The 12682-nt window shown below is 41.2% G+C and overlaps 1 protein-coding gene across 4 annotated transcripts in view; it reads right to left on the reverse strand.

Moving 5' to 3' along the window:
- The window catches only part of ANKAR (ankyrin and armadillo repeat containing), a 75810-nt gene extending 66941 nt beyond the window's left edge, over positions 1–8869 (reverse strand). For all 4 annotated transcript variants that reach the window (XM_058440268.1, XM_032755153.2, XM_058440262.1 and 1 more), the window contains exons 1-2: positions 8693–8869; positions 6402–7037 (exon numbers count right to left, since the gene is read on the reverse strand). In XM_058440268.1, the coding sequence (XP_058296251.1) occupies positions 6402–7002 (601 nt within the window). In that variant the 5' untranslated portion in view covers positions 7003–7037; positions 8693–8869. The remainder of the gene's footprint in view (positions 1–6401; positions 7038–8692) is intronic.
- Between the last annotated feature and the right edge of the window lie 3813 nt (positions 8870–12682).

A 12682-nucleotide genomic window follows, 5' to 3' on the forward strand; every position in this document is an offset into this window, starting at 1 on the left:
CATCCTTTCAGACCACATTTTTTAACTGTAGTTTTTGCTCCACACAGACTTGACCTGACTGTACCTTGCCTCAAGTGCACCACAGGATTATTTTTGCCCTGAGGCTTCTCTGCCACCGCTGTTAGACTCCTGATGGAACCCATCCAGCCATTCTGGTGTAGGAACAAACCTGAAAGCATGAGCGAGTTAACCCTCCATTCAAACTTTGGCTAATGAGAGACAGCGGCCAGTGGATACTCTTCCCTCATCTATCCTGTCTTAATCATTTAGAGCTACTATAAGAAAAAAGCACAGACTAGGTAGCTTATAAAGAATAGAAAATTATTTCTCACAGCTGTAAAGGCTGGGATATCCAAGATCAAGTTAGATGTGGTGTCTGATGAGGACCCATTCCCTGGTTCATAGATGGTACCTTCTTGCTGTATCTTTACAGGGTGGAAGGGACAAGGCAGCTCTCTGGGGCCTCTTTTATAAAGGCATTAATCCTATTCATGAGGGGTATGCCCTTATGAACTAATCACCCTCCAATGGTCCCATGTCCTAATGCCATTGGTGATTAGGTTTCAACATTTGAATTTTGGGGAGACATAAACATTCAGACCATAGCACATCTCTTAGGCTGGCAATTCTGCAGTGTATTCTATATGACTCCTCAGAGTGTCCCAGCAAAATAAATCCCAATTGCCCAAGTGGTGAAAAAGCTCAACAGCACATTCTTGGGTTGATGCTCCCTCCTTTTCTATTCACTTTTCCTGTCCCTCACTCCTGTTCCATGGAATCATTTCTCAAAAACTAACTTGACTCATGTCCTTGTTTCTGATGCAATTTGGAGTGTAACCTAGGCTAAAACATCTTGCTCTTGTATCCTGTCCTCTGACCTGATGCTTCTTTAATCATGTAGCATAAAAGCCCTGTAGCCCAATGGTTCAGGTCCCTTTCTTAGAGTCTGACTATTGGCCCTGTAGGATTTCACAGTGGTACTCCAGGTGTGGTGCATGATGGGGAAACCTGTGCCTATTCCTGCTACTGCCACCGTGAGATTCCCCCCATAAACTACTTCAGTAGATCTAGTATGTATGCTGGTGGTCATTTACCATTGCTTGCACCACACATTGTTGAAGTTTCTGAAGCAGACACCCAATGTGCAGTGGAGGGAGAAAAAAATATTTCTACTAGGTGTAATGCTCATCTTTTTTTCTTTTTTTTTTCCTAAAAGATGGGGGTCTCACTATGTTTCCCAGGCTGCAGAGTGGTGGTTATTCACAGGTGCAAACATAGCACACTACAGCCTCGAACTCCTGGCCTCAAGTAATTCTCCTGCCTCAGCCTCCTGAGTAGCTGGGAATAAAGACACATTCCACCATGCATGGCTTTGATGCTCATCTTTGATCACTCAGGAGCCAACAGTATTAAGCACTTTATCGTAAACACACCCAGCACTATCCCCAGGCACATGATAGTAGAGTGACTGGATTTATTAAGGTTCCCAGCCTCATTTATAAACAATTTTAAAAAGGATTAGGCAGAGAGCAGTCAGAATGCTGTTGCAGTGGAAAAGGGTGTTCTGTACTACAGTATTGCAGTAGAGATAAGCCAAAGTAGATGATTTTGAGAGAGATTTTAAAAGTAGAATCACAAAACTCAAGACGTAAGTTTCATATCAGGAAAGCACCGATATTTAGCTAATATGCATCAATAACACTACATTGTTAAAATACTGAATGCTCATTTGGCAAACTGAATTGCTGCAGCCCCAAGCTCATTGAACACCTCCCTCCCCAGGGATCACCTGAAAAGCTCCATGATCCAGAAAAGGGTAAATATGACAAGCAGGAGGTCTCTGAGACCCTGCTCCAGCATTATGGCTGATGTCCATTCTGATTGGTCAGTGCCAATACTGTGATGGTGGTTAAGTGTTTTGAGTATCACCCCTGAAAATGTAGGTGTAGAAAGCAGACAGCATTAGTCTTTTGGTGCTCTCTGTTTCCACCTACAACTTGATTAGAATGTTCATATGTGTCTCTGATCCCCTTACCAGGTGCACCACTGCAAGGGAATCCTCATAGAGGGTGGCAACCTCAGATATGACACACAGCTGGGTGAAATAGACCAGATCCTGGGCCATGAAGTGGCTCTATGTAACTAACTTTGTCATCAAGTAAGCAGGAGCTCTCTTCCCTTAGTTACACAACAGGACATGTGCTCCTTCCTGCCATGATCAGTTCTCTATTGGTGCTCTAACTGGATGATCCAAAGGCTCTCGTGGCTTTAACACTTGGATGATTAATCAATATGTATCTAACCTTTATCACTTTCTAGAATTTGACTTGTATATTGAAAGTTTCCATCTAGATATCTGAATCTAAAAAGAGCCTGTTGTTTCTTTACCAGTTTGGCTTATGCCCATTCAGAATGATGGCTCATCAGTCCCACGTCCTCTCAAATGAGAGCCTCAGGTAAATTTGTAAAAAGGGAAACAAAAGTAAACACAATTTTCATCAGAAATGTCAAGGCTCTACTGCTGTTGGAAACTACCACCCACTCTTGCTGATCCTTAACCTCCATGGACCTCAGATCTTCGCAAAGCTCTTGGCATCACCTTGATCCAGATAAATTACCTTTAAATTTAAAAAATGGCTTAACATTCTCCAAGACAGATCATATGATAAGTCACAAAACAAGTCTCAATTAATTTAAGAAAATCAAAATTATATCAAATATCCTCTCAGACCACAGTGGAATAAACTGGAAATTAACTCCAAAAGGAACCCGCAAAACTACATAAACACACGGAAATGAAATAATCTGCTCCAGAATGATCTTTGGGTCAACAATGAAACCAAGATGGAAATTTAAAAATCTTTGAACCAAATGATAATAGTGATATCAAAACCTCTGGGATTACAGCAAAGGTAGAGCTAAGAGGAAAGTTCATAGCATTAAATGCCTACATTAAAAAGTCCAAAAGAACACAAATAGACAATCTAAGGTCACACCTCAAGGAACTAGAGAAACAGGAACAAACCAAACCCAAACCAAGAAGAAGAAAAGAAGTAACAAAGATTAGAGCAGAACTAAATGAAACTGAAAGAAGAAAACAATGTGAAAGATAAATGAAACAAAAAGCTGGTTTTTTGAAAAGATAAAATTGATACACCATTAACTAGATTAACCAAGAAGAGAGAAGATCCAAATAAGCTCAACTAGAAATGAAACAGGAGTCATTACAACTGATACCACAGAAATACAAAAGATCATTCAAGGTTACTATAAACACCTTTATGTGCACAAACTAGAACATCTAGAGGAGATGGATAAATTCCTGGAAATATACAACCCTCCTAGATCAAATAGGAAGAAACAGAAACTCTGAACAGACAAATAACAAGCAGAGAGCTTGAAACAATAAAAAATTGCCAACAACAAAAAAGTCCAGGACCAGATGGATTCACAGCTGCATTCTATCAGACATTCAAAGAAGAACTGGTATCAATCTTACTGAAACTATTCCAAAAGATAAAGAGGGAATTCTCCCTAAATTATTCTATGAAGCCAGTATCACCCTAATATCCAAACTAGGAAAGGATATAACAAAAAAAGAAAACTACAGACCAATATTCATGATGAACATGGATGCAAAAATCCTCATGGAATCTGACAGCATATCAGAAAGATAATACACCATGATCAAGTGGGTTTCATACCAGGGATGAAGGGTTGGTTTAACATATGCAAGTCAATATATGTGATACATCATACAGACAGAATCAAAAACAAAAATCATCTCAATAGATGCAGAAAAAGCATTTGACAAAATCCAGCATTGCTTTATGATGAAAACCTTCAGCAAAATGGCCGTAGAAGGAACATACCTCAAGGTAATAAAAGTGCTCTATAACAAACCCACACCCAACATTATACTGAACAGGAAAACACTGAAAGCATTTCCCCTGAGAACTGTAACAAGACAAGGATACCCACTCTCACCACTTCTATTCAACATAGTACTGGAAGTCCTAGCCAGAGGAATCAGACAACAGAAATAAATAACGGACATCCAATTTGGTAAAGAGGAAGTCAAACTGTGGCTGTTTCCCAATAATAAGATCATATGCCTAGAAAACCCTAAAGATTCATCTAAAAACCTCTTAGATGCCGTAATTTAGTAAAGTTTCAGGATACAAAATCAATGAACACAAATCACTAGCACTGCTATACACCAACAACAACCAAGCTGAGACTCAAATCAAGAGCTCAATCCCTTTTACAACAGCTGTAAAAAAAAATAAATAAAGTTAAATAAAATAACATAAAATAAAATACTTAGGAATATACCCAATCAAAGAGGTGAATAATTTTTACAAGGAAAACTACAAAACACTGCTGAAAGAAATCATTGATGACACAAACAAATGAAAACACATCCCATGCTCATGGATGGGTAGAATCAATATTGTGAAAATGACCATACTGCCAAAAGCAATCTACACATTCAATGCAATTCTCATAGAAATACTATCATCATTCCTCACGAAACTAGAAAAAACAATCTTAAAAGTCATATAGAACCAAAATGAGCCCACATAGCTAAAGCAAGACTAAGCAAAAAGAACAAATCTGGAGGCATCACATTATCTGACTTCAAACTATACTACAAGGCTATAGTTACGAAAACAGCATGGTACTGGTATAAAAATAGGCACAGAGACCAATGGAACAGAATAGATAACCCAGAAATAAAACCAAGTACTTATGGGCAACTGATCTTTGACAAAGCAAACACAAACGTAAAGTGGGGAAAGGGCACCCTTATTCAACAAATGGTGCTGGGATAATTGGAAAGCCACATGAAACTGGATCCTCATCTCTCACCTTATATAAAAATCAACTCGAGATGGATCAAGAACTAAATCTAAGACCTGAAACCATAAAAATTCTAGAATATAACTCGGACAAACCCTTCTAGACATTGGCTTAGGCAAAGAGTTCATGACCAAGAACCCAAAAGCAAATGCAACAAAAACAAACTTAAATAGATGTGACCTAATTAAACTAAAAAGTTTCTAAACAGCAAAAGAAACAACCAGTAAACAGACAACCCACAGAGTAGGAGAAAATATTTGCAAATTATGCTCCCAACAAAGGACTAACATCTAGAATCTACCAGGAACTCAAACAAATCAGCAAGAAAAAAACAAACAATCCCATCAAAAAGTGGGCAAAAGCCATGAATAGATAATTCTCAAATGAAGATATACAAAAGGCCAACAAACATATTAAAAATGCTCAACATCACTAATTATCAGAGAAATGCAAATCAAACCACACTGAGATGCCATCTTACTCCTGCAAGAATGGCCATAGTTTAAAAATCAAAAAATAATACATGTTGGCATGGATGTGGTGAAAAAGGAATACTTACACTGCTGGTGGGATTGTAATGTAAACTAGTACAACCACTGTGGAAACCAGTATAGAGATTCTTTAAAGAACTAAATGTAGAACTACCATTTGATCCAGCAATCCCACTATGAGGTATCTACCCAGAGGAAAAGAAGTCACTATATGAAAAAGACACTCGCACATGCATGTTTATAGCAGCACAATTCGCAATTGCAAAAATATGGAACCAGTCTAAATGCCCATCAACCAATGAGTAGATAAAGAAAACGTGGTGCCCAGGTGCAGTGGCTCATATCTATAATCCTAGCACTCTAGGAAGTCAAGATGGGAGGATCGTATGAGGCCAGGGGTTCCAGGCCAGCCTGTTCAACATAGGGAGACCCCCATCTCCAAAAAAAAAAAAAAAGAAAGAAAGAAAAAAAAAAAAGAAAATATATATACTGTGAAATACTACTCAGCCATAAAAATGAATGAAATAATGGCATTCACAGAAACATGGATGGGGTTGGAGACCATTATTCTAAGTGAAGTAACTCAGGAATGGCAAGCCAAGTATTTTATGTTTTCCCTTATAAGTGGGAGCTAAGCTATGAGGACGCAAAGGCATAAGAATGATATAATGGACTTTGGGGATTCTAGAGGAAAGGTAAGAGGAAAGTGAGGGGTAAAAGACTACACATGGGGTACAGTGTACACTGCTCGGGTGATAGGTGCACCAAAATCTCAGAAATCACCACTAAAGAACTTAGCCATGTAACCAAAAACCACCTGTTCCCCCAAAAACTATTGAAATAAAAGTTAAAAATTTTAAGAATGGCATTGAATAAAAATAATTAAGAAGTGGCCAGGTGCAGTGGCTCATGCCTGTAATCCTAGCACTTTGGGAGGCCTAGGTGGGTGAATGGCTTGAGCTCAGGAGTTCATGATCACCCTGGGCGACGTAGTAAGACTCTGTCTCAAAAAACAAAAAAAATTTAAGAAGTGTTAAATTATCTTACCTGCTGAACTAAACTCTGAAAAAATGTCTTTATTTGTTTGAGGTTTTCCATCAGGATCAATGTCCATGATGGTACGCCACAATTCAGAGAATCTAACTCGTTTTTCTTTGGGCATATATATTCCATGCCATAATGCTTTCAGCATGTAGTCAATATTGATCAGAATTTGCCCAATTCTGGTATCATAATAAGCTGGAGGTAACTGACAAGAAGAACTCTGATCATAATTAGCTTCTAAACTGATGGAAGGGATTTGATTTAGGCAATAAATTCCAATAGCCAACTCTCTTATCATCTGATGGACTTCTCTATAGTCTAAGAGGGCAGTAGGGTCCACGGGAGTCAGTAGGATTGCAGTGGAGAAGCCTACATTATTCATTTGACTCATAATTCCACATGGGAGGTCTACTTGAGAGTGAACATCCTCTTTGGCAGACAACCAGCTAACTAGTGCAGTAGTTAGTAACTCTTGTATTTCACTCCGATCATATTTTTCAAAAAAAGCAGATGCATTTCTTTGTATTGCTAAATTTTCCAGGTAGGTTTCTTCATCTTGAACTTGCTCAAATCTAGGTAATCCTTTTTTGGGCAATCTTAACATTTCTAATTAAATCTAGTGTGGCCTTTTCGAAGCTTCTGCAATGAATAAGAAGGAAAAGATTATCAATAAAATCTGACATGGCAATGAAACTGGATTTGTCTAGAAATAAATCTGTACCTTTCACCTACATAAGATTAGTTTCTCATGGTCAACCATTACAGTTTTCAAATTAAAAATAACTGCAGTATATGAAAGCTGAAATTTGAATTAAAATAATTAAAATTAATAAAACCTTTATCATTAACCACATTCTGCTTTTCAAAGAAGACAAGAAGATGTATGTCAAAAAGAAATGTTAAGTTTATCTGTGAGAAGCTACTGTTACATACCTATTTTGTTGTTGGAGAGGCATTCTTTTGTATATGTTTGTGTTAGTCTGTTTGTGTTGCTATAAAGGAATACCTGAGACTGCATAATTTATAAAGAAAAGAGGTTTATTTGGCTCACAATTCTGCAGTCTGTATAAGCATGGCACCAGCATCTGCTCAGCTTCTGGTGAGACCAATCTTACAATCATGGTGGAAGGGGAAGGGGAGCCAGTGTGTCACATGGTAAGAGAGGGAACAATAGAGAGAAAGGGGAGATGTCTACTCTTAAACAACCAGATCTTTCATGAGCTCAGAGGTAGAGTTCACTCTGCCAGGAAAGCACCAAGCCATTCATGAGGGATCCGCCCCCATAATCCAAACACCTCGCACCAAGCCCTACCTCCAACATTGGGGAATCTATTTTAACATGAGATTTGGAGGGGATAAATATCCAAATCATATGTATATTTATTTTGCTTTCAGTTTTTTTAAAGCAAAACTATAATGACCTGCATGAAAGAAAAGGGTGGGGCGCGGTGGCTCATACGCATAATCCCAGCACTTTGGGAGGCCGAGGCGGGCAGATCAACTGATGTCAGGAGTTCGAGACCAGCCTGACAAACATGGAGAAACCCCGTCTCTACTAAAAATACAAAATTAGCCAAACGTGGTGGTACATGCCTGTAATCCCAGCTACTCGGGAGGCTTGAGACAGGACGCTTGAACCTGGGAGGCAGAGGTTGCGGTGAGCCGAGATCACCCCATTGCACTCTTGCCTGGGCAACAAGTGTAAAATACTGTTTCAAAAAAAAAAAAAAAAAGAAAAGAAAAAAAAGAAAACGAAAAGGAAAGAAGCATCTGCTTAACCTTCAATTTCTGTGCCAATGAATGCCTGTCTATTCCTGAAATAATAATAACCACAACTACTATTTATTGAGCCAGGTTCTTTACTATATAATAGTTTTATTTATTTCATCTGATTGGTCTCTATTATATAGTGGTTCTCAAAATTTAGCTTGTATCAAAATCACCTGGGGCTTGTTCAAATACAAATCGCTGAATCCCACCACTGAGTTTCTGATTCAGTGAGCTGTAGTGGGGCCAGAAAATATGCATTTTAGTAAAGTTACAGGAAATGCTGATACTGCTGGTTTGGGCGCCACACCTGAGACCCCAGGTCAGTGAGTCAGACCTTGTTATGCCCACTTTATAGAGGCAAAAACGGAGACCAGGAGGTTGCAGGACATGTCTGAGGTTTTACGCTTTTCAGAAACAGAACCCACGTCTGTCCAGCCTCAAGCCCGGGACCCAGGTCCAAAAGCAGCTCGCGTCAGCCATGGGCACCGGAAAGGGGAAAGAACAAGGAAAGGGGAGGAACCTACTCTAGAATGGCTGTTTTCTTGTCCGGGAGAGGGACGCTGCGTCCGAGCCGTTCCCGTGGGGCTGAGAACAGTCTTCGCCGCGTTAGATGGCTTCTTGCGGGGCCTTGAATCCACCCTCAGGGCCCCCGCAAGGGCGAGCGGGAGGCGCACCGGAAGGAACTGAGAGAAAGTTTCAGGGCTTTTCGCCCCACCGTGGGGGCCTGGCCCTCCTCCTCTCGCCGGCGAACACTGCCGCCGCCCGGGCACGGGTCGAAGCGGTTGGTCCTCTGGGCCTTGGGGTGGCGGGGCCACTCCTCTGGCGGAGCCTGCGGGCGACTAGGGCTGGTGCGTCCCGCAGCAGCCGCAGCGCCCCCAGGCGGCGCCCGGCCCCTTGGCTGGCTCAGACCCCCCGCGTGCTCATCTTCCTGAGCCCGCTTAGCGCTCAGTCCAGCCGCATGCTGTGGGCATTGTGGCGCCCTCACTATCTGCCTCTGCTAAAACACCAAAACAGAGTGACAGAGGAGAAAGTGCCAGGCATTGAGGCAGTCCCGAGTTGGAATACCACCTCCATCATCATTCTTTCATTCAACAAGCATTTATGGAACACCTATTATGAGTCAGGCACCGAGCTACGAGCTGGAAACCCTAGAAAACAGGGCAGACACGAAACCCCGAGGAGCTTACAGTTGAACAGATCATCTCACAGCTATATTTAACGGTGTGCCAATATTAGATGGAGTGACAGCACTCGAATGAAAGCTAACCTAGCCCAGGGCTAGGAAAGGCTGCCTGAGGAAGTGCCCTTTTCCCCTCCGAGCCTAGAAGATGAAAAAGAGCTACCCAAGCAAAGAACTGGACAAGTAGCTTTTCAGGAACAGGGAACAGCAGGAGGGAAAGAAGTGAGGTGAGAACAAAGTTGAAATGGTTGAGAAACCTAGCAAAACCCCGCTTAGAGAACAAGAGACACGTGGGCACAAACCGAGCTGCAGAGGTGCGCGATGGACAGATCAGGCAGGCTGCTGAGTAATGATGTTGAATTTCATCCCAAAGGATTAGCCTAGAGTAGTGGCAGTGGAGGTGGGGCTCAGGGACTGTGGACAGATTTGTAAAACAATGAGGTTGCCTGTTGGTGACAGATTGAATGGGGATATGTTGAAAAAGAAGGTTGTGTCCAAGTGAGAACCACATTTCTGTCAGGAGCAACAGGATATCAGGGCAAGATTAAGAGTTCAGTTGTGTACTAATTGACCTTGAAGTACCTGTGAGAGAAATTGAGATGTGAGATATGCTTTAGATAAACAGTTCTGGGCTAAGAATGGCAGTAGAGGTTAGATGTATAAATTTTGGCAGATTTATAGTAATTGAAGCCAGGGGTGGGGTTGAAATCACCAAGGGAGAGCGTGCAGAATGAGGAGTTGAGAACCAAGGATTAGAGACCTGAGAAATTTAACATTTAAACGTCAGGTAGAGAGAGTGAAATCAGCAAAGAAGACAATGAAAGAACAGCCAAGAAGGCAGGAGGAAAACAAAAATTGGTCACAGAAGCCAAAGAAGTATGTGGGGAAAAAAAAAAAAGGAATGGCCAACTTTATTGGATGCTGCTGCTCGGTCAGGGGAGATGAGAACAAACTCTTCCACTGAATGTAGCAGCTTGGAAGTTCTCGGTGACTGTTTGGGGCAGAATTTCTCTTCCAGTAACCATGTCATTATTTTAGCTACTATGGAAATAAATATTAATAAATTCCAGGGCTTTTTTTTACAGAGATTCGCATGTTTGCACTTAAGAAATATGAACCATATATGTACATTCTCCTACTTCAAGGATTTTTTTCCTCCCAGGTAGCCAAATGGTTTGTTCCATGTGTCTCAAATCTTCGGAAAGAGTTGCCTCGTTTTTTAAAGGCTCCACACAGAACTCCATCCCAGAGCTAATGGGATTGAATAGCAGAAAGTTGTAAATGCCCAGGCCCTCTTGGGGTTCACACACATGCATGTGTATCCTCTCTGTGTCTCTCTCACAGTATCCTGGTGGAGCAGATGACCTGGAAATTCCTTATAAAAGTTTTACTGATTAATACATTTAAATCTCATAGAATAGAGTAGCACCTGGAATATAGCATTATATAAGTTATAGCTATTTTCAGCATTAAACTGTGTTATTGTTATAATACTCAATTCTAGGCCGTGGGACAAACCTCTTAAGTTCATCTACTCCCAATATAAGCAATGTCAATTTAGTGCTCAGGCCCACACAGACACTTGAAGTTGTCTGCTTTCAGATTGAGGGATGAAAGCTATGTAGGCAGTATCTGAATTTTGGTTGAATATTGCGTCTTCCAGGGAATAAATTTGGGGCATGTGAAAGCCTTTGCCAAGTTACTGACCTGTTTGTCAGGATCCTAAAATTTCTTTGCTACTATGATTAAAGAATCAAAGGGTGGCCAGATCCAGAAACGGTGTCGACCCTAATGGACAGATTTCACAGTGACACTGGTATGGCAGTTAACAGTTGAGTAATGTGGGTGGATGTCAGGTTGAAGTGAATAGACAAAAAGGTGGAGAGTGACTGTGGATGAGAGGCAAGACATGGTAAGCAGAGGAAGACATATTCATCTTTGTCTTCAGGTTGAGTAGGCTGAGGAGGAGGAAGGGCTGTCTCAGGGGTGGCAGAGGCAGAAGAAAATCCACATATAAGTGGAACTGCACAGTTCAAATATGTTGTTCAGGGGTCAACTGTAGTCTTTAAAAGTTATTGGAGTGGGAAAACGAGCTGCTTAAAGAGATGTAATAGAAGTAGCAAGTACTGTTCAGGAGGATGAACCTCAAGCAAATTGTTTAGCTTCTTTAAACCTGTAGTTCTTTTATCCATGAAACAGGACCCTGTCTAAACCATGGTCCCTGAAGAGAGGGAACTGAATCATTTCTGGATGGAGCTATCAAAGAGAGTGAGTCTGGGAAAACAAACTGTTTCTCTTCACTCTCACACAACAATTCTGACACCAGATGTGTGGACTTTTTCCACACCAAGCAATTCTCCAGCTCTCTGAATACCAGCTGGGTATCCTACAGTTTAATCCTGCCTCTATCTACCTGGAGTTAGTGTCAGATCCTTCCATTTAAGGGCTCAGTGCCATAAGGTGTCTCTGCTTTAGATGGCAATTTCAAGTCTGGATCTCTGGTACTTCTGATTGACCAGCTACATAAATCGGGGGTTTTCATGACCCCCTATTCAGGTTCGGTAATTTGCTAGAATGGCTCACAGCACTCACAGAAGTACTTAGGTTTACTGGCTTATTATATAGGATACACCTCAGGCACAGCCAAATTGAAGAGATGCATAAGGCAAAGTATTAAAAAAATATTAAGGTGAGAGGCAGCTTCCTTGTCTGTCTGGGCATACCACACTCCCAGCACCTCCATATGTTCTGCAAACCAGAGGCTCATCAAATCTTGTTCAAGAGTTTTTATAGAGTTTAATAGACCTTAATCTTCAGCACCACTCTCCCTCCCAGAGGTTGGTGGGTGGGGATGAAATTCCAACTTTTCTAACCACTTGATTTTTATTTTTTTATTTTTATTTTTAGAGACAGGGTCTCACTGTTGCCCAGGCTGGAGTGCAGTGGTGTGATCCTGGCCTCACTGCAGCCTCAACTTCCTGGGCTCAAGTGATCCTGCCACCTCAGCCTCCCGAGTAGGGAGGCACATGCTTCCATGCCCAGCTAATTTTCTGTACTCTTTTTTTTTTTTTTTTTGGTAGAGATGAGGTTTCATCATGTTGCCCAAGCTGGTCTCAAACTCCTGGACTCAAGAGATCCCTCTGCCTTGGCCTCCCAAGCTGCAGGTATTAAAGGCTATTTAGAGACCGAGACCGCACCCTAAGTCACCTCCTTAGCATAAACTCAGGTGTGATCAAAAGGGGCTTATTATGAATAACAAAAGATACTCCTATCACTAAGGAAATTCCATGGTTTTAGAAGCTCTGTGACAGGAAAAAATGAAAATTCAACCAAA

This window comes from Hylobates moloch, unplaced genomic scaffold (assembly GCF_009828535.3).
Source record: "Hylobates moloch isolate HMO894 unplaced genomic scaffold, HMol_V3 SCAFFOLD_1, whole genome shotgun sequence".
In the NCBI taxonomy this organism is placed as follows: domain Eukaryota; kingdom Metazoa; phylum Chordata; class Mammalia; order Primates; family Hylobatidae; genus Hylobates; species Hylobates moloch.